The sequence below is a fragment of the Mobula birostris genome, chromosome 13 (assembly GCF_030028105.1).
Source record: "Mobula birostris isolate sMobBir1 chromosome 13, sMobBir1.hap1, whole genome shotgun sequence".
Classification (NCBI taxonomy): Eukaryota; Metazoa; Chordata; class Chondrichthyes; order Myliobatiformes; family Myliobatidae; genus Mobula; species Mobula birostris.
In genome coordinates, this window is record NC_092382.1 from 18,433,653 (window position 1) to 18,455,254 (window position 21,602).

Genomic DNA, 21,602 nt, shown 5'->3' on the forward strand with positions numbered 1-21,602 from the left:
CACTTTGGAATACGGTTCGACAACTGAAAATCTTCTGTGATTTGTATTTCGTTTTCCCAGTGTAGAACCTGCGAAATTCTTTGTGATTACTTCCTCGTTGCATTTTAATGTGGATTTACAAGTTTCCCCATTCCGTGGAAAACTGAAACTTGCCATTGTGAAACTTTCAGAACTGTTCCTAAACTTGACATTTTTGCAGCCACAAAACGCATAACACTGTTAACTTCTGTTTAGAAGAGTAGTTTGTTTAATTGTCTCTATACTAATACAGATAGTAGTTTATACTAATACAGACTGAGTTTGTGGTCTCTCGCTGCTGGTACATAACACAGAGTGGCGGGCGGGTCGCTGGAGTCTCTCCCTGGGTTGTGGGGACCCACCGGTCACGTGATCCCATTTAACCGCAGACGGGCAGCAGCAGCGCGTCTGTTCCCGAGGCCCCGCCCTCCGGATGACGCAATAATCTCTCCGCGCATGCTCACTGTCGCCAGACGGACGGTGTTTGCCTTTCCGCTCAGTGCTGAAGCGGGTTGTCTGCGGGATCGGGAAAGGACGATCGCCTCCCAGGTCGGGGAGCCGGGGGTCGGGATCACTGTGTGCGGGCCGAAGATATCACTTTCCCATCGGTGAGTATTGAGACCGATCCCGAGCGGGGAGATCTGATGTTGGCCGTCAGCCCCGAACGGTGGGCCAATTACTCATTTAGTACCCAGTTATCTGGGCTCGTCAGAAACGTGTCGACTTCACTTAATCTGCATTGAACGACCCAAACCAGGAGCGCAGGCTGTCTATTTCCGCAGAATTGAAATGGAAGTCCCGCCAACTGGTCACGTGAGGCTATTTAGCCCCGCCCTCCGCTTTGTGACGCAAGATCACGTGGTGTGTGCTCACACTCCCCGATGGGTGGCGATTCTCCGGGACCCCCTGGTAGCAGCAGAGATGCAGAGGAGCAGATTGGGAGGCAGATTCTGGAAAGGTGCAAAAATAACAGGGTTGTTATCATGGGTGACTTTAACTTCCCCAATATTGATTGGCACCTGATTAGTTCCAAGGGTTTAGATGGGGCAGAGTTTGTTAAGTGTGCCCAGGACGGATTCCTGTCACAGTATGTGGACAGGCCGACTAGGGGAATGCCATACTAGATCTAGTACTAGGTAATGAACCGGGTCAGGTCACAGATCTCCCAGTGGGTGAGCATCTAGGGGACAGTGACCACCGCTCCCTGGCCTTTAGCATTTTCATGGAAAAGAATACAATCAGAGAGGACAGGAAAATTTTTAATTGGGGAACGGCAAGTTATGAGGCTATAAAGCTCACACCTGTGGGTGTGAATTGGGATGATGTTTTTGCAGGGAAATGTACTATGGACATGTGGTCGATGTTTAGAGATCTCTTGCAGGATGTTAGGAATAAATCTGTCCCGGTGAGGAAGATAAAGAATGGTAGGGTGAAGGAACCATGGGTGACAAGTGAGGTGGAAAATCTAGTCAGGTGGAAGAAGGCAGCATACATGAGGTTTGGGAAGCAAGGATCAGATGGGTCTATTGAGGAATATTGGGAAGCAAGAAAGGAGCTTAAGAAGGGGCTGAGAAGAGCAAGAAGGGGGCCCGAGAACGCCTTGGCGAGTAGGGTAAAGGAAAACCCCAAGGCATTCTTCAATTATGTGAAGAACAAAAGGATATCAGGAGTGAAGGTAGGACCGATTAGACATAAAGGTGGGAAGATGTGCCTGGAGGCTGTGGAAGTGAGTGAGGTCCTCAATGAATACTTCTCTTCGGTATTCACCAATGAGAGGGAACTTGATGATGGTGAGGACAATATGAGTGAGGTTGATGTTCTGGAGCATGTTGATATTAAGGGAGAGGAAGTGTTGGAGTTGTTAGAATACATTAGGATGGGTAAGTCCCTGGGGCCTGACAGAATATTTCCCAGGCTGCTGCACGAGGTGGGGGAAGAGATTGCTGAGCCTCTGGCTAGGATCTTTATGTCCTCGTTGTCCACAGGAATGGTACCGGTGGATTGAAGGGAGGCGGATGTTGTCCCATTGTTCAAAAAAGGTAGTAGGGATAGTCCGGGTAATTATAGACCAGTGAGCCTTATATCTGTGGTGGGAAAGCTGTTGGAAAAGATTCTTAGAGATAGGATCTCTGGGAATTTCAAGAATCATGGTCTGATCAGGGACAGTCAGCATGGCTTTGTGAAGTGCAGATCGTGTCTAACAAGCCTGATAGAGTTCTTTGAGGAGGTGTCAAGGCATATAGATGAGGGTAGTGCAGTGGATGTGATCTACATGGATTTTAGTAAGGCATTTGACAAGGTTCCACACGGTAGGCTTATTCAGAAGGTTAGAAGGCATGGGATCCAGGGAAGTTTGGCCAGGTGGATGCAGAATTGGCTTGCCTGCAGAAGGCAGAGGGTTGTGGTGGAGGGAGTACATTCAGATTGGAGGATTGTGTCTAGTGGTGTCCCACAAGGATCTGTTCAGGGATCTCTACTTTTCATGATTTTTATTAATGACATGGATGTGGGAGTAGAAGGGTGGGTTGGCAAGTTTGCCGGCAACACAAAGGTTGGTGGTGTTGTAGATAGTGTAGAGGATTGTCAAAGATTGCAGAGAGACATTGATAGGATGCAGAAGTGGGCTGAGAAGTGGCAGATGGAGTTCAACCCGGAGAAGTGTGAGGTGGTACACTTTGGAAGGACAAACTGCAAGGCAGAGTACAAAGTAAATGGCAGGATACTTGGTAGTGTGGAGGAGCAGAGAGATCTGGGGTACATGTCCACAGATCCCTGAAAGTTGCCTCACAGGTAGATAGGGTAGTTAAGAAAGCTTATGGGATGTTAGCTTTCATAAGTCAAGGGATAGAGTTTAAGAATCGCAATGTAATGATGCAGCTCTGTAAAACTCTGGTTAGGCCACACTTGGAGTATTGTGTCCGGTTCTGGTCACCTCACTATAGGAAGGATGTGGAAGCATTGGAAAGGGTACAGAGGAGATTGACCATGATGCTGCCTGGTTTAGAGAGTATGGATTATGATCAGAGATTAAGGGAGCTAGGGCTTTACTCTTTGGAAGGAAGGAGGATGAGAGGAGACATGATAGAGGTGTAGAGGATAATAGGAATAGATAGAGTGGATAGACAGCGCCTCTTCCCCAGGGCAACATTGCTCAATACAAGAGGACATGGCTTTAAGGTAACGGGTGGGAAGTTCAAGGGGGATATTAGATGAAGGTTTTTTACTCAGAGAGTGGTTGGTGTGTGGAATGCACTGCCTGAGTCAGTGGTGGAGGCAGATACACCAGTGAAGTTTAAGAGGATACTAGACAGGTATATGGAGGAATTTAAGGTGGGGGGTTATATGGGAGGCAGGGTTTGAGGGTCGGCACAACATTGTGGGCCGAAGGGCCTGTAATGTGCTGTACTATTCTATGTTCTACGTTTCCTCTACGTTGTGTTGGGGAAATCTAATGTTGGCCACTGAGTCGCGTTAACTTCCCCCAACTCGCCTTGCTTCCTGAGGCTCCTCGGATTTGTCCCTGAGCTTTAGGCTGTTGACTTCTCCCCGATTGGGGTGGGTGAGAAAGGAGAACGTCCCAGGTTGTGGGGATCTTTGATTTCACTGCCTGCTTTACCGATGGACTGGGAAGTCTAGGGGGCAGAAGGGTTTCTGTGATGTGCTGATCTGTATCCAAAGGTCTCTGGAGTTCATCACAGTCACGGGCTGAGCAGTTGCCATGGAAACATGTGAAGTGTCCGGATGAGAAACTTTCTGTGGTGTGTTGATAAAAATTTGGTGAGGGTCAAAGTATATATGGCAAATTTCTTGTTGTTTGTTCTAACTTTGTCATTTTAGGATCTTTTATACAGTAGTATGTAATATTAATTCAGTATCTGTGTATTGCTGGAGGACCATCAATGATTGTCTTTGATCCCTTCTCCCACCTGGTTCCATGTGCTCATCCCTGCCCATCTTGTTCAACCTCTGTCCAGTCTCCTAACCCCACCCCACTGTCCCGCTTCAGCGATATACATCAACCATCTGGGTCAACCTCGGTCACCCTGTGTCCCACCTCCTCAATGTTGTATATCAGCAATTTTTCTTCTAACCCTTGTTGTTATTGTGAAGTGTTCTTTTGCACCTTTGGCCTTGCTGAGTTATTTCCAGAATCAGTTTTTGTTAGCTGGAATGCCAGAGGGTCATCAGGTACCAGTTGTGTTGTGCATTGGTCTGGAGGAGCTGGTTTTTGAACTGTGACTGGCTGACACACTGCAGCATTTTCCTGTCAGCAAAGAGTACTGGGAGAGTCCTGTGATCTACATTCCAGGCATATGGAACTGTTGCTGTTTTGGTTTTGACTTTGGTTAGTGCTTCTACAGATGGGGCAGGATGGTCGTCCTGCAATGAAGCAGAAATTTCGAGCAGCTGGACATTGGTTGTGTGGAAATCCCAGATTGCACTACCCAGTCTGAGTTGCGGGGGTGATGTGTGAGATTTTCAGGGTCAGTGAGTGGCAGGTTCAACTGTGTGAGGTTGGATCCTGGGGTATCACAGTTTTTGCTCCAGGTAAAATGGACCCAGGGATCGAGCTGCTTGGGTTTATGAGGTGTTGAGCGAGTATTTCTGGTCTGGGATCAGATGTTTATTTCTGGAGTTCCTTTGGAAGCAATGACTGCTAATCTGAGGAGAGGCTATGAGTAAATGGGCTATTCCGTGTTTACAGCAGTAGAAATAGACCCATGAGTTTGGTGTTCAAACTGTGTTTGGAAATCCCCCCTGCCTGTCACTCAGTGGAAATCAGACAGAATCTCAAGGTGCTGGAGATTGGCACTAAAAACTGAAAATGTTTGAAGTCATTCTGATGAAACGTTATTAACCTGAATTGTAAAGTGTGTTCCTGTCCCCACAGCTATTCCTTACCTGCTGAGTGTTTCTGGTAATTCACCTGGACTGGTTTATATTTCCTGAAATGAACCTGGTTTCACTTGGAAATGGAAATGGCTTGTTTTGTGATCGTAGTGTTATGTGGTCAGCAACTATGAATATAGAATTGAGTCAGGTTTTAATAAACAAACTGAAATATTTATTAATCTCTGCTCAACAATAGTGAAAAGTAAACTAATGACTAACTTAACCGGAAGTTAACTGCTATATGGCAATTTAACAAACAGCCAAACTCTGGAACAGTTCTTAAAGAGGTAAATTCAAACACAGTCTTAAAGTGGTAAATTTGAAAGTCCAAGTGATTTACGCAGTCAATAAGGAGAGACTTCTCTGGAAACGGATTTCTTCAAAGATGTGACGTTACTGCTGATTCTGTCCAAAGGAAATAAAACGGATTAAAGGAACTGACCTTTTTCTGGATGCTGAACACTGCACAAACCTTTCCCAAGCTTGCAGGGGTTATCTCAGATGCAGATCACTAATTCTGAACGAAGATTCAATGAGGTTGATCTTTTATGAAACCGCCAAATGACACAACCTTTACTCAATCCTTCAGGTTCCTGTAGTTTGGTAAAGGTCTTCACTCTCCGACACTAGACTGCAAAGGTAAACAAACAAAACCTGGCAGCGATTGGCGAAACTGCCAGAACAACGGTTTTACCTTAAAATAGAGAGTAAAACTTTGCTTTGAAACGAAACTACGTCATGAGATGATCACGCAGCAAAACTAACTGACGAACCAAAACTGACGAACTAACTCCGTAACAACAGGGGTTTCCCCATGTATACCTGTTGGAACAGGTCATCACATGACCTCACACTGGCAGGAAAATTACTTGACCCCACCATCACAACGCAATTACATCATGCTCACAAGATACTCCATTACTTCATGGTCATAAGACAGTCACAAGATGCCCACAAGGTATGTAACAGTAAACAGTGAAGAAAGCACAACATTTCCCCCTAAATTATCCTGGTACCAATTTGTCTATTATTCCTGGAAATGTGTTTGTACAGTTGTTGCAAACAAGATTTACAAGAATAATCTGAGGAATGATCGGCATTATGTATGAGGAGAATTTCATGGTTCTGGGCCTGTGCTGGATGTAGTTCAGAGGGACAGTTGGGGTGGTGGAGGGATGTATGGTCAAGTAAACCTCTTGAAAGCTGAAAAGCCTGGATACAGTGGACATGGAGAGGATGTTTCCATTAGACGGAGAGTCTGTGATGTGACAGCACAGTCTCAGAATAAAGATGCTTCCCTTTAAGACTGACATGAGAAAAATGTTTTGGCCGAAGGATGTCCGATCTGTAGGATTTGTTGCCACAGATTTTGGTTGAGGCTGCCATTCGGGTATATTTTTGACAGAGATTAATATATTCATGATTGCTAAGTAACTTCGGTGTTACAGGAGGAAGGCAGGAATATGGTGTTGGAATAAAAATCTGCCATGGTTGAGTGGTGAGGCAGACCAGATGGATCGAATCACTTAATTCTGTTCCTGTGATTTATGTCTTACCATGACTGAATGATGGCTCCTTATCCCACATTGTTTTGTGACGTGTGAAGGACAATAATAGATTGTTCACTGAGATCATTATATCTGCCTTCAATGTTTAAATTTTAGTGAGTTTTGTTCTTAGTAACATTAAACAGAAATGTTTTTTTTCTCCTTTTTATTGTTATTGTGCTTCATTATCGTTCACGTTAGACCTGCGCTGAGAGATTTATTGGAAGAAAAACCCCAACTGGAAGCAAACCACGACTGAAGATGAGGGAACAGCAACAAGTGAATCAGCCCGAGGGTTGAGAGCATCAGCTGGAGAGGACCCATCTGACTCGGAGAATCCAGTGATTCAGTCAGGGGAAAGTTTGGTGAGTCTCATTTACTCAAACACTGGTCTTTTAGACGTTGCATACTTGTACAAAGGATGGTAGGAAATAGTTGGGGTGAGACTGAATGTTCCCAGAAGAACCAGTTATGCCTCTGTCAGACCCAGCTGCAATCACTCCAGGTCTGGTAATGTGCTTCCAGCAGCCCAGCCCTTTAAAACCGCTCCCATTCTGTGGAAGTCGAATCCGGATAAAGTCACTCAGAGATCGTATAAGTACAAACTCTTTATTCCAAGCACCCGGGGCTATTCAGTTATTCGCTCAAACAGGAACAGTCCATGACTGTTCCTGCCCAATCCACTAACTGACTAACAATTCCCCTTACACCACAGATATATCCGTCCAGATACCCCCCACACAAGACAGGCTGGAGTCAAAGTTATTTGCTAAAGACAAATTACAAAATAGTCATAATGGCTTACACACACAGAACAGACTGAAGCTGTCCTATCTCTGTGCATGAGTGCACAAGGAGATAAGCATCCTGAAACCCTAGCTAGCTACCCTCAAGAAGAAATATGGCTCAGCGTGGCTCAGCACATCTGTTGACCATCAGCAGTTTCTTTCAGAAAAACAGGCTGCTATCGTTTAACCACGTGTTAACCCTTTTACATAATTTATCATTCCCTCCTTTTGATCATTACATGATCAACAAAGCAGTAATTTTTCACAGAGAAAGCAACCGAGTACAGCATTGACATATCAGTGGGTAATAACAGCGTACAACAGTAATTATAACAATGACATGTAGAACTATTAGGCCATAATGCAATATCATGCTCCACATATGAGTGAACAGGCCTTCGAAGACCATCATTTTGACCCTTTGGTGACCCCATGTAAATCCTGTCCAACTTTCTTAATGCTGCAGTCTCCTCGGCAGTGTGCTCGGAGAGGGGTGTAATGTTAGTAGACTCATCAGGGATATAGGTGTAGCATTCTGTGTCAGTAATAGCACAGGTTCACCCTTTCTCAGCTGGGATAAAATCTGAAGCCATAAGATTCTGTAGGACGGTTTGCCGGATTGCAATCATTTCAGTAGATATTTCTGTTACTTGGGCCTGTGTTTCTGTCAGGGCCCCTGCAGTATTGTGGCCAGCTCCTCAAGTGCTGTAGCCAAACTGATCATCTCTCGTGAATTCCTGGCTACTCCATAGGAGAGAAAAGTGATCATCCAAAGTTGTTCAGTCTCAGTTATTCCTCTGCAATGCTGGGCACCTGCAAGTATGGCCAGGATGCATGTTTCCCAGTATAGGAATTTCTGTTTGGTGGAGGCCTGAGATACCATCCCTCAAAACACTGACAGCCATGGTCATCTTTGACTGGCACAGTTCCTCATCTCACTTCCCCGGGTGTTACTTGAGAAAAGCCAGGCTGAGAGTTCCTCACTCTGGTTGAGCGGGATTACTGACATTGGAATCATAGTTTTACCATGCTGTGGAGTTTCAGCACAAACCCAGCAGACACCTAGTTCTACCTGTTCGGCATACGTGTGACAGAGAGACAGAAAGGTGTTAACATGGGGGCCCCCGGATGCTGGGGTGAGCCCCCTGAAAGACATAAACACAAATACCACTATCAACCAATACATTTTCCTTTAGTCCGAGAGAGTCCTTCTACTCAGTACCTTCAGTATCGTGTTTGTAGTCTGTTCGATTTATCCACCGAGATTGCCCCTTCAGTTTCACAGCCGTGGGAGTGGTCAGTAACACCTGATATGGTCCTCTGTACCGACGTCCAAGTTTCTCTCAATCCCAGTTCTTGATCAGGACAAAATTCCCAGATTCTGTGGTGGGATAGTCACTCCTCTCTGCGGGGTAGTTCTCTTCCTTCTAAGCCTGTCGTAGCTGTGAATGTAATGCTTGGAAAATTTTGGTTAGTTGGCATATATATTTCCCCATCTCTTCCCCTAGAGTATGCACATCTAATTTTGCCGGTAGACTTTCTGGGAGCAATGGTACACAAGGTCTTGGTCCCCAGGGTGTCCTCATGGGCCGTCCATAAGTGATTTCAGCTGGTGATGACCCTGTTTTCCCCTGTGGGGTAACCTTCATGTGGAACAGGGCTAACGGTAGAACCTTCAACCAAGTGAGTCCAGTCTCTGCTGTTAGTTTGGCCAATTTACTCTTCAGAGTGCCATTGGCTCTTTCTACTATGGCAGCGGCCTGTGGGTGGTGTACACAGTGGAATTGTCGCTTCATAGCTAGTTCGTTACATACCCTTTCGTTAAGTTTCACCACAAAGTGTGGGTCATTGTCAGAGCTCAGCATCTCTGGCAGGCCGTACCTAGGAATTATTTCCCATAATAATACCTTCACAGCAGTCAAAGCAGTATTATTGGTAGTTGGAATAGCTTCAGTCCAGCTACTAAATGCATCTATAATAACTAAGCAGTATCTATTGCAATGTGCTCTAGGCAATTCAATAAAATCAACTTGTAGACACGAAAAAGGTCCACCTGGTACGGGAGTCGTACCTGGTGTGCAGGGTACAGGTTACCAACTATTCCCTCCTTTTCCAGGTGTCTACAATTATGTATATAATTGACCAATATTGATAAGAACTGTGTAGGAACACAAATCTGTCCCGCTGGGGTGATCCAAAAACCTAGGTCGGGGTCTTTCTGGCATGTCGTCCGGGACCACAGTTTGCGCTCCTCCTCAGAGGCATCCCCTGAACTTCAGACTGACGTTCCTGCCCTTATCTCCTATCTAGGCCTTGGTTTGCTTACGCTGTTTTCCTGCTCTTGTTTTCAGCTCCCATCCTCCCACTCACGCTCCACTTTTAGTGTCTCCCAACCTTTGGTGTTTCTTCTGCAGTACATAACTCTATTCCTTTGTCACATGCATTATTCCTCCAACTTGCTAATAATATACTGTTCCACTTTACATCTGCCTTTTCCTTCCATTCCCTTTTCAACAATTTCCACTTCTTTCCACAGTTGTTGTGCCATATCTAATTTACTGCTTGTTCTCATGAGGTAAATGTGTACTGCAGACGATCCCAGTGGCCACATTTTGTCCCCCAACTGCTTACTGAGCACTGCAGTCAACATTCGCAAATCTTTTTCCTTGTCTGGAAACCTCTCACACACATTGTGTGGGTCTGCTCCTGTTCCAAGCGTATCAATCGACTGCAGTTGACCCGTGTTCTCTGAGTAATTTACCCGGCACAACGCCTCCTGCTCAAGTAACAATCAGATAAACTTACCCGGCCGGCACATCCTGCCCAATTCATTACTTTACCCGGCTGGCATCTCCTGCTCAATTGATAAATTTACCGGGCAAGTCTACCTCCTGTCCACTGAGTAAAGTTTACCAGGTAATACCTCCTGCCCACTAAGTAAAACTTTGCCTTCCTTATACGAGCCTCCTGACAGATTCTTTCCCGATCCCGTCAACGTATGCGATCAGCCTCGGGCGAGGGACTGTTCCTCCAAAGGAACGAACAGAGAGAGACAAAAGGTAAAATACCTATTGGGCGCCTGGTCGGTCTCCACAGTCCCCAGAGTGGTCCAGCCGCTTACTCAGCCCGTCTGCTTGGTACTCCCTATATTGGGATCCTTTTTGTGACGCCAAATGTTAACTTTGAATCTGAATAAAACACGGGAGACCGGCTTCTTATCGTCACCACAGTTTATTGTGCATTTTCCTGCGGGAGATTGAGACCCAGTTGTCAAAGGGAAGGCACGTAAGCACTGCCACCATCTGACAAGTGGACTGACTTAGTCAGGTTACAGCTGTATATTTACACATAGTAAGCCCCATACATTACTCTTGCAAGATGTTATTTGAATTGGTACACCCAACAAGTCTGTTGGTGCAAAATTTAATTAGTTAGATAAGAGAGTTCGCGAAATCAAAGTTTTATTTACAGATGGATGTACTGTCCAGTCCTTATCAATTATTCTCTTTGCAAGGCTGTGACTTAATTACAGTCAGATGTTCAGTCCTGTCTGTATCATTGAGTCCTCCTTTCCCCCAGACAAACGAGAGTACGATGTACAATTTATCGATTCTTCCTTTTCTGAAGTGACGGTACAATGTATAATGTTATCAGCTGTCTGTGTGTCTCTCTGCAAGCCGCAGAGAACTGTTATTAAGCTTGTCTTAGCTAACCACTGAAGGCAGAGTTTACTTCAGTTCAAAAATTCCTGTTCGGTCCCAATTATTCTTTTAGATAGAGGTTACATAGGTTCAAAATATTTTTTTTCATATATGCTCAATTCCTCAGGAGGGTTCAGGAAAATATTTATGTTGAATGTGGAAACTGGTGTTACCTGTGTCTATTGTGGTGATGCAAGAGTTACTGGAGAATTTACAGGTGTGACGAAGTGGAGTGGTATTTGGAAATCTGACTTTTTAAAGCATAATTCAGCAAGCACACCACATATGGACAATATGCAAAAGCTGTGGTGGGAAAATCCTTCGTTACCCATTACAGGCCTGCTATATCGGTTGTGTGAGAGTGCAGATGAACTCCATCGAACCCAGAGGAGATCAAAGTTCTTATCGACAGTGCTTTGCTAGCTGTTAAAATAAATACCTCTCTATATAAAATTCACTGTGCACATGTTGTCACTGGATAAAAGAATGCACAATACAGGATTTATGTGCACACTGGTCATTACAAATTAGAGGGGACATTGGTGGGAAGGTGGGGAGACCTCCAGTGTCCCTGATGCCCTCACCTACAAGATGTGCATCCAGCTGCAGCTTGTAACCCTGCACTTTACAGAGTGGGAACTTGAAATGGATGAATTCTGGATCAGCTGGGAGTTGTAGGGGGTGATAGATATGACATGAAGAAAGGTGAGTTACACCCAAGGTGCGGGACACGGGAAACTGGGTGAGAGTCGGGAAGGGGAATGAGGTTAAATCACCATCGCAGAGTACTCTTGTGGCCATCCCACACAACAACAGGTGGATCCACTTTAGAAACTGTTGGGGGGATTACCTGGCAGAGGAAAGTCAAAGGGGTGAGAGGGGATTCGTTAGTGAGGGGAACAGAACAAGAGGGGACTAATATCCCAGTGGTGAGGCTTGCTAGTGCTAGTGTGGGGAGAGGGTGATGTGGTTAAAATAAGTTGTTGGGGGAATGGGAGCCAGAATGACAGAACAGATAGTGGAGAGGGTGAATTGACTTTATTACATACATCCTTCATATACATGAGGAGTAGAAATATTTACATTATGTCCCCATCTAAATGTGCAATGTGGAATTTACAGTAATTTAGAATAAATAGTTTGTACAGAGGACAGTCAATATAACATAGAAATGCAATTGTATCAGCATGAATTAATCAGTCTGATGGCCTGGTGGAAGATGATGTCCCGGAGCCTGTTGGTCCTTTTGCTGTGGTACCGTTTCCTGGATGGTAGCAGCAGGAACAGTTTGTGGTTGTGGTGAATTGGGTCCTCAATATCCTTTGGGCCCTTTTTACACACCTGTCTCTGTAAATATCCTGAATAGTGGGAAGTTCACATCTACAGATGTGCTGGGCTGTCCACACCACTCTCTGCAGGTTCCTGCGATTAATGGAAGTACAGTTCCCATACCAGGCAGTGATGCAGCCAGTCAGGATGCTCTCAATTGTGTTCCTGTGAAAAGTTCTTAGGATTTGTGGCCCCATCCCAGATCTTCAACCATCTGAGTTGAAAGAGGTGCTGTTGTGCTCTTTTCGCAACACAGCCGGTGCGCACAGACCATGTGAGATCCTCGGTGATGTTTATGCCGAGGAACTTAAAGCAGTTCACCCTCTCAACCCCAGATCCATTGATGTCAATAGGGGTTAGCCTGTCTCCATTCCTCCTGTCGTCCACTATCAGCTCCTTTGTTTTTGTGACAATGAGGGAGAGTTTGTTTTCTTGACACCAGTCAGATCTTGTTTAGACCTCAGATAGAGTCAGCAATCAAATGGTTGAGCATGGTGCGATGAATGTGCTGAGCTGTGTATATCACAATGCAAGAAGCATCGTAGGAAAGCCAGATGAGCTCAGGACAGGGAATTATGATATTGTAGCCATTTTTAGGACTTGGTTGCACCCAACAGTCTGAGGGATTTAGAGGAACAAATTTGTAGAGAGATTGCAGACCATGCCAAGAAACAAAGGTTGATTCAGTAAGTGATTTTAACTTTCCACATATTGACTGGGACTCCCATACTGTAAAAGGACCAGATTGGGTAGAGTTTGTCAAATGTACCCTTAATCAGTTCATAGAATTCCCGACGTAGAAGTGTGAAATAAGCTGTTAGGAAATGATTAGGGTTGGTGACAGAAATTAGTGATCATGATGCCATGAAATTCAAAATATAGATGGAAAAAGAGAGATCTGGATCATGGGTTGAGATTCTAAATTGGAGGAAGGTCAATTCTGAAGGTGTCAGAAAGGATCTGACCAGTGTGGTTTGGGACAGGCTGTTTTCTGGTAAAGGTGCACTTTGTAAGTGGGAGGCCTTCAGAAGTGAAGTTTTGAGGGTGTCTAGTTAGTATGTGCCTGTCAAAATAAAAGTTGAAAGATAACTGGTACAGGGTATCTTGGCTTTCAGGAGATATTGAGGCCCCAGATATTTTGTTCCTCTAAATGCCTCAGACTGTTGGGTGCTACCAAGACTCATTAATGACTGACTCATTAATCATCATTCCACGCCCTGAGCTCATTTGATTTTTTTTTAGTCGTCTTCTGTTGGTTTCTGAAAGCTTCCCAAAAGTTTTTGCTCTTTTGTTTGCCCTTTCTTTGACTTTTATGTTGGCTTTGGCTTTTCATTTAAGTGTCAGTTGTGTCCTCCTGCGTCTCCAATGCTTCCACTTCTTTGGAATGTATCGATCACTCACCTCCTGAATTGCTCCCGGAAACTCCAAGCATTGCTGTTCCGGTGTCACACCTACCAGTTTTCCCTGCCAAACAAGTTTGTCCAGCTTCTCTGTCATACAAACAAGGAGAGGTTCAGTACAGAAACAGGCTATTTGGCCCATCTGGTCAATGCCGAAAAAACATTTATGCTGTCTAATGTAACTACCTGCACTGGGACCATCGCCCTACATACCCCCACCATCCAGGCTCCCATCCAGACTTCTTTTAAATGGTGAAACTGAGCTCATATTCACCAATTGTGCTGACATCTCATTCCACACTGTCACGACCATTTCAGTAAAGAGCTTTTCCAAATGTTTCAGATAAATTTTCACCTTCCCCACTTACCCATGACCTCTGGTTGTCATCCCAACCAACCACAGTGGAAAAAGCTGCTTGTATTTACCCGATCTATACCCTCATATTTTTGTATACTTCTTACAAATCCTCAAAGCAATGTATAATTTCTTGTTTATGTTTAGAGCCTTTTTTAGATGTATAAGATGATGAGGGGCATTGATCGTGTGGAGAGCCAGAGGTTTCTTTCCCGGGGCTGAAATAGCTAACATGAGGGGGCATAATTTAAAGGTGCTTGCAAATAGATACCGAGGGGATGTCAGGGGTAGGTTTTTTACACAGAGTGGTGGGTGTGTGGAATGCACTGCTGGCTATTTGTGTGAGAGTGTTTCAGTTACTCTGGGGCCAGGAAACCATGCAGCTCAGTGGGAACCGGGAATAATACCAATGGAGAAAGTCACACTGAGCCAGGTCACAGATTGGAGATGGCAGAAATGCCCCTTTCTCATAGAGACAGGAAGAGCATCTAAGAATTTGATGGTCACTCCAGATACCAGCACTATGCCCAGTTAGAAGATGATTTCTGTCTCCAACTTGGGCTGAACCTCACTGTGCCAGATCACACCTTGACAACTCAAGTGATTTCATCTTAAATGTTGTCCTACACCCATTTATGGATTTTGTAAATCTTTTTACAGGTTAGAAATGACAAGGAATTTATCTACAGGAATCTCGACCACAATGCACCAGCTTTGTTGACTCTGTCCAGATATTTATGAAGTGGAGCAAGGGATTCACTCGATCATCCTTCCGGCTCAGACTGTGGGGAGGGGTTGACCGACTGCCATGCCCATCATTTTACACAGGGGAGAGGCCATTCAGCTGCTCAGACTACAGGGATAGATTCACTGAGTCATCTCAGCTGAAGGTACATCAGCAATTTCACACTGGACAAGGCCATTCACCTGTTCTGTGTGTAAGAAGGGATTCAATCGGTCTTCCGACCTGTGGACACGCCAGTCAGTTCACCCTGGGCAGAGGCTGGTTGTCTGCTGAATTTGTGCGGAGGGATTCACTAAGTCATCTGATGTAATGGCTCACCAGCGAGTTCACACCGGGGAGCGGCCGTTCACCTGCTCAGTCTGTGGTAAGGGATTCATTAAATCATCTAAACTGAAGATACATCAGCGAGTTCACACTGGAGAGAGGCCATTCACCTGCTCAGACTGTGGGAAGGGATTCACTCAATCATCCAGTCTACTGATACACCAGCAATTTCACACTGGGGAGAGACCGTTCATCTGCTCAGTCTGTGGGAAGGGATTCACTCGATCAGCTGACCTTGATAGACACCACCAAGTTCACACTGGGGAGAAGCCGTTCACCTGCCCAGACTGTGGGAAAGGATTCACTTTATTATCTCAACTACGGAGACACCAGTCAGTTCATACTGGGGAGAGGCCGCTCACTTGCTCAGACTGTGGGAAGGGATTCACTCGGTCATCCCAACTACTGGCACATCAGCGAGTTCACAACGGGGAGCGGCCGTTCACCTGCTCGGACTGTGGGAAGGGATTCATTAAATCATCTAAACTGAAGATACATCAGCGAGTTCACACTGGAGAGAGGCCATTCACCTGCTCAGACTGTGGGAAGGGATTCACTCAATCATCCAGCCTACTGATACACCAGCAATTTCACACTGAGGAGAGACCGTTTACCTGCTCAGTCTGTGGGAATGGATTCACTCGATCAGCTGACCTTCATAGACACCACCAATTTCACACTGGGGAGAAGCCGTTCACCTGCCCAGACTGTGGGAAAGGATTCACTTTATTATCTCACCTACGGAGGCACCAGTCAGTTCACACTGGGGAGAGGCCATTCACCTGCTCAGAATGTGGGAAGGGATTCATTCAGTCATCCCAGCTACGGGCACATCAGCGAGTTCACACTGGGGAGTGGCCGTTCACCTGCTCAGACTGTGGGAAGGGATTCACTCGATCATCCACCCTAATAGCACACCAGCGAGTTCACACTGGAGAGAGACCATTCACTTGCTCAGTCTGTGGGAAGGGATTCGCTCGATCAGCCGACCTTCATAGACACCACCAATTTCACACTGGGGAGAAGCCGTTCACCTGCCCAGACTGTGGGAAAGGATTCACTTTATTATTTCACCTACGGAGACACCAGTCAGTTCACACCGGGGAGAGGTCGTTCACCTGCTCAGTGTGTGGGAAGGGATTCAATCAGTCATCTCATCTGCTGAGGCATCAGCAAGTTCACACTGGGGAGAGGCCGTTCACCTGCTCAGTGTGTGGGAAGGGATTTGCTCAGTCATCTCATCTACTGAGACACCAGCAAGTTCACACTGGGTAGAGGCTGTTCACCTGCTCAGACTTTGGGAAAAGTTTCTCTCAGCCATTTCCACCAAATGTGCATCATTGAGTTCACCCTGGGGAGAGGCTGTTCACCTGCTGTAAATGTGGGGAAGGATTCTCTCAATATTCTAACCTTGTGACACATTACCGGGTTCACCTGAGGAGAAAGTTTCAATGAGCTGCATGCTGGATATTTGTCCATCACTGTTGCTGAATGCAATTTCGAGAGTGACTGTCGGTGCTGAACTCTGCAATTATTGCTGCTGCTCACCACACCCAGTTCTGCACCCTGGTCACTGGGCATGGGAGGAGTTTCTTCTGCTGCACGTTCACCTTTAATGGGACTGGAGTTTAATATTCTGGATCTGAGACAAATAAATCAGTTCTATTTTAAACTCTGTCTCCGGTACTTAGTGAATTTATAACATACCTAGTGTACAGTAGAGCGTCAACTCAGGCTGGCTGGACCCTGCCAGTGATTCTGTTCCATGACAGTCCTTTTAAATCCTCCCCTATTGTTCATCTCTCACTCTCCCTGTGGTGATGGGTTCCAAAAGTCACCACTCTGTGGGTGAAGAGGTTTCCCTTGAATTTCCTGCAGACTGAAGAAGTTGAGCTGACTGCAGTTCTGTTTGAGATGTTCTTCGCCCCTCTAATCTCTGGGCTGAAGAAGAATGACATTGGGAGTTAACATCCTTATTCACGACTCATTTCCACATTATGGGTCATTTTCCCTGCTTCTAAAGAGTTGTCCACTGTCCTCTAAAGACTGAAAGCAGAAAGGGAAGCCATCAGTTAGTTGTTCAACGGAGCAGGGTCAGAAACCAGAGGCGGGTCCACGCAGGGCAGAGCTTGGGGCTCTGGATGATGGTTGGGGTAAGAACGCATGGTGAGGAGAAGGGAATCAGCAGTGGGGTGTGGCAACGAATGACAGAGTAGCAATATTTCGAAGCCGATTGACAGAGAAAATAATTCGGTTGTCTGACTGATGACACAAACAATGCCTGTGGTGAGGTGCTCCACTGGTCGAGGAACATGTGTGTGCGGGGAATGGTTTTATCTATTGAAGGGGTTGTTGCTGCTTGTTTATCCTGTAATATTATATCTGGATGGTTATCATTTGTAGTATTAGTAGTAATGTATTGATTATCATATAATTTGTAAGATTTTGACTCTGAAACTGAATCAGGCTTGAATTTATGGTGCTTCAATGAAGTTGTGGTCATTCATGAGTTTGTATTTTAAAGCAAGATTTTGGTGAATGATATTTGCCACTTGATTGTACCTTTGTAAGTAATCAGATTGAGTTAAACTGCTGCAGGATCCTGGAATGTGTTGGATCGTGTCTGGTTTCTCTTGCATTTTCTGCACTTACTGCGTTGTTTGTATTTCATGTATTTTCAATTTTGTTTTTCCTTTTGTTAACCACCTTGTCCTGCATTTCTGCAAGGAACCCCTCTGTTTCTGGGAAGAGGTCTCCAAAACTCAGTCAGGTGCTCGATGCTTCCTTGTCAACATCTCGTCTGCTCAGATTGTTGGGATGTCTCCCATGGAGGGTCATACTCATTCCACTGGTTAATGTTTTCTTCCACAGTTATGATTCATTTTTTCTGAATTAGCCTCTCATTTGAGTTTCTGGGCTGTATTCCTTATCATGATTGCATACACACACAGGGAGTGCTGAATCCTGTTCAGTTTTGATGAAAAAATATACTTTCAAGTTTTATCTGACTGTTGTGTGATTTTTGTTTTTCATGTATGTTATTTCTCTTCCTCCTTCTGTCCAAGGTAGTGTTAATCTAAGTGGGTTTGAGTGTAAATAGTCTTTTCTAAAGTTATCACTTCAGTTTTTATTTACCTTTGGAAATTTTGCTGATTGAAATTGAATCGAGATATTTTCATTAAAATAAAGTCAATGTCGGTATTGATGAAATTGTTTATTGCTGTTGTTGTATTTGTTAACTATTGAGCTCTGATTGGCAGGTTTTTAAGCCTTGAACTATATTTTGTCAAATGTTTTCCCTGTTTCGCACTACTTTTTACTGTCTTTGCTTGTTGATATTCCAGATACATGGGTATCAAGAGTCCCGATGTAGGGTTTTGGCCGGAAATGTTGAATCCCATCCATAGATGCTGCCTGACATGCTGAGCTCCTCCAGCACTTTGTGTGTATTTCTCTAGATCTCTAGCATCTGCAGGTCCTCTTGTTTCCCAGATACTTATATGTTTCTTGAAAGAACAAGCCAAGAACAAGCTGTTAGTGGGGTTGTGTGGCTCTGTTGGTAAAATTTTAAATAAAATCATTAGAAAGAGGTTGCACAGGGTTGGAAGGTGTAGAATCTGTGGGTAGAATTAAGGGACAGCAAATGTAAAAGAAATCCCTGTTGGGAATTGTATAGAAACCCCCAAACAGTCGTAAGTATGTGGTCCACAAAGTACAATGGGAGATTAAAAATGCTTGCCAAAAGGGCATCTTACAATAGTCATGCAGGATTGTCATGCAGGTGAAAAGGAAAATTAGTGTATTGTTCTCAACTGGAGGCATTCCTAGAATGCCTACAGAATGCTTTTTTAGAGCAGCTCGTGGTTGAGCCCACTTGGGGATCAGCTATTCTGGATTGGGTGTCGTAATGAGCCAGAATTAATTAGGTCACTTACGTTCAAAGAACCCTTAGGGGCAAGTGATCTAAATATGATCAAATTCACCCTGACATTAGAGAAGGAGAAACTAAAGTCAGATGTGGAATAAATGTGAGGCTGCTTAACAAGATCACTGCTCATGGAATTACAGGAAAGATACTTGTATGGGTCGAAGATTGGATCGGCTGACTGACAAGGGAGAAAGAGTCAGAATAATGTGGAGAATTCTGTTTTGCTGTCAGTAACTAATGGTGTTCCATAGGGGTCAGTATTGAGACCCCATGTTTTCATATTAAATCTGAATGATATGGATGACAGAATTGATACCTGGGTGATGAACTTTGCAGTTGATACAAAGATAGGTACGGGACAGGTAGTTTGGAGGAAAGCCGGAGTCTGCAGAAGGACTTTGATAGGGTTGGAGAACAGACAACGAAGTAGCAGATGAAATACAGTGTATGCAAATGTCCGGTCATGTACAATTGGTAGAAAGAATAAAGACGGAGAGAAAAAAAATAAATGGGAGAAAATACAAAAATCAGAAATAGGTACTTGGGAGTCGGTGAGCAGGAGCCCCTGAAGGTTTGCTTGCAGATTGAGTTGATTAAGGATGACAACTGTAATGTTCGCATATAAGAGCAAGGATGTGACACTGTAGCTTTATAACACATTGGTCAGATCGCTCTTGGCATATTGTGACCAGTTTCCGACCTCCTGTCTGAGAAAAAGATGTGCTCGTATTGGAGCGCGTCCGGAGAAGGTTCATGAGAATGATTCTAGGAATGAAAGGGTTAACGTATGAGGAGCGTTGACCCTGTACTCACTGGTCTAGACCAAAGAGAGGGGATCTCATTGAAATCTATTAAATATTGAAAGGCCTGGACAGAGTGGCTATGAAGAAGATGCACCCTACGCTGTGTGAGTCTGGGACCAGAGGCCGCGGCCTCAATGTACAGAGCATCCACTGAGAGCAGAGCTGAGAAGGAATTTCTTGAGTCAGGGAGTGGTAAATCTTTGGAATTCATTGCCACGGATGGAGTAGAGGCCAAGTCAGTGAGTGTATTTTAAATGGATGTTCACAGATTAAGGGGAGAAGGCAGGAGAATGGAGTTGAGAGGGATAATGAATTGGACATGAAGGAATGGTGGAGCAGACTTGATTGGCTGAGCAGCCTCTGTCTCATATCTCATAGCTCATAGTCTGAAGAAGAGTCTAGTGAGGTTGCATTAGGGTTAGGGTATCCGCGCCTGGACTATTGTATTCAGTTTTGGTCGTTCTGCTGTAGGAGAGAGGACGTCAATCTGGAATGAGTGCGGAGGAGATTTACGAGAATGGTGCCAGTACTCGAGGGACTGAGTTCTGGAGAGAGGCTGGGCAGGTTGGGACTTCACACCTTGAACTGCAGGAGATTGAGGCTGACATGATGCAGGTGTCCCAGACCCTGAGTGTACAGAAATGGGGAACGTGCGCAGTCCTTTGCCCCACTTTTGTGGAATCAACAACCAGACGGCACCGGTTCAAGGTGAGAGAGGAATGATTTAATAGGGATGCCAGGGGAAGACTATTAATCCACTCTCCCTTCTGGTTCATTGTTTAACTAACTCGATGAGTCCACTTGCAGGTTAAATGAGCAACACCTCATATTACATCCGGGTAGTTTACAACCCGACGGCATGAACATCGATATCTTTAACTTCTACCGCCACCTTTTCTTTTCATCAACCCACACGCCCGTCTCCTCCATTCTGTCTCCCCACTTCTCTTCTCCACTGTGGATCGTCTCCCTCTGGTTCCTCTTTTACTTCCTTTTTTCCCCATGGTCCGCTCTCCTATCCTATCAGATTCCTTCTTTTCAGCCCTTTGCATTTTCCACCTCCCACCTCACAGTGTCTCACTTCATCTCCCACCTCCCCCACCCACTTCATCTCCCACTTCCCCCACCCACTCACCTTCACTCTCACCTGACTTCACCTGTCATCTACCAGCTTGGACTCTTTCCACTCCCGCACCATCTTGTTCCAGCTTCTCCCCACTTCCAGTCGTGATGAAGGGTCTCTGCAGGAAATCTGTTTTGATTTATCCACCACTATAGAAGCTACCTGACCTCCTGACTTCCTCCAACATTTTGTGTTTGTTACTCTGCATCTCCAATATCTGCAGAATCTCATCGGGACAGAGTGCAGAATGCAGAGACTACATCGGGTCTCACTAATGTCGAGGAGGCCACACCTGGAAAACTGGAAACAGCCGATGACCCCAACAGGCACGATGTTGAAAAGTTGCCTCATGTGGAAGGACTGTTTGGGGCCCTGACTGGTGGTGGGGAGAGTGGTTTGGGGCAGGTCTGGCACTTCATCCACTTGCAGAGTTGGCTTCCAGCCCCCTACACCCCTTCCTTATCGCTGTAAACTGCTCCCTCTTGTGGACAACACTGCCACCCGGTGGTGATTTGCCACAATAACAGGAGCCCCTGATTTGTGGACTCCATTGTCACCGGGTGACGCTCTGCCGCAGGAACACTGAGAGACAGAAATGTGACGCTGCAGACTGCTGAAATGTTTATTCAAGATTCAAGGTAGTTTAAT

The 21,602-nt window shown here is 45.2% G+C and overlaps 1 protein-coding gene across 2 annotated transcripts; it reads left to right on the forward strand.

The window, feature by feature from the left end:
- Window positions 1-482: 482 nt before the first annotated feature.
- LOC140208487 (uncharacterized) lies at window positions 483-18,264 on the forward strand. Of its 2 annotated transcripts, none has more exons than XM_072277174.1 (3): window positions 483-626; window positions 6,660-6,823; window positions 14,692-18,264. In XM_072277174.1, the coding sequence occupies exon 3, from the start codon at window positions 15,086-15,088 to the stop codon at window positions 16,373-16,375; it is 1,290 nt and encodes a 429-aa protein (XP_072133275.1). In that variant the 5' UTR covers window positions 483-626; window positions 6,660-6,823; window positions 14,692-15,085; the 3' UTR covers window positions 16,376-18,264. The 2 variants fall into 2 exon arrangements, with proteins under 2 accessions (XP_072133275.1, XP_072133276.1); XM_072277175.1 differs by lacking the exon at window positions 483-626 and adding an exon at window positions 1,674-1,693.
- Window positions 18,265-21,602: the final 3,338 nt, after the last annotated feature.

Excerpts from the sequence above, each read along its gene's own strand:
- LOC140208487 (XM_072277174.1), top strand. The coding sequence starts at position 15,086 with ATGGCTCACCAGCGAGTTCACACCGGGGAGCGGCCGTTCACCTGCTCA.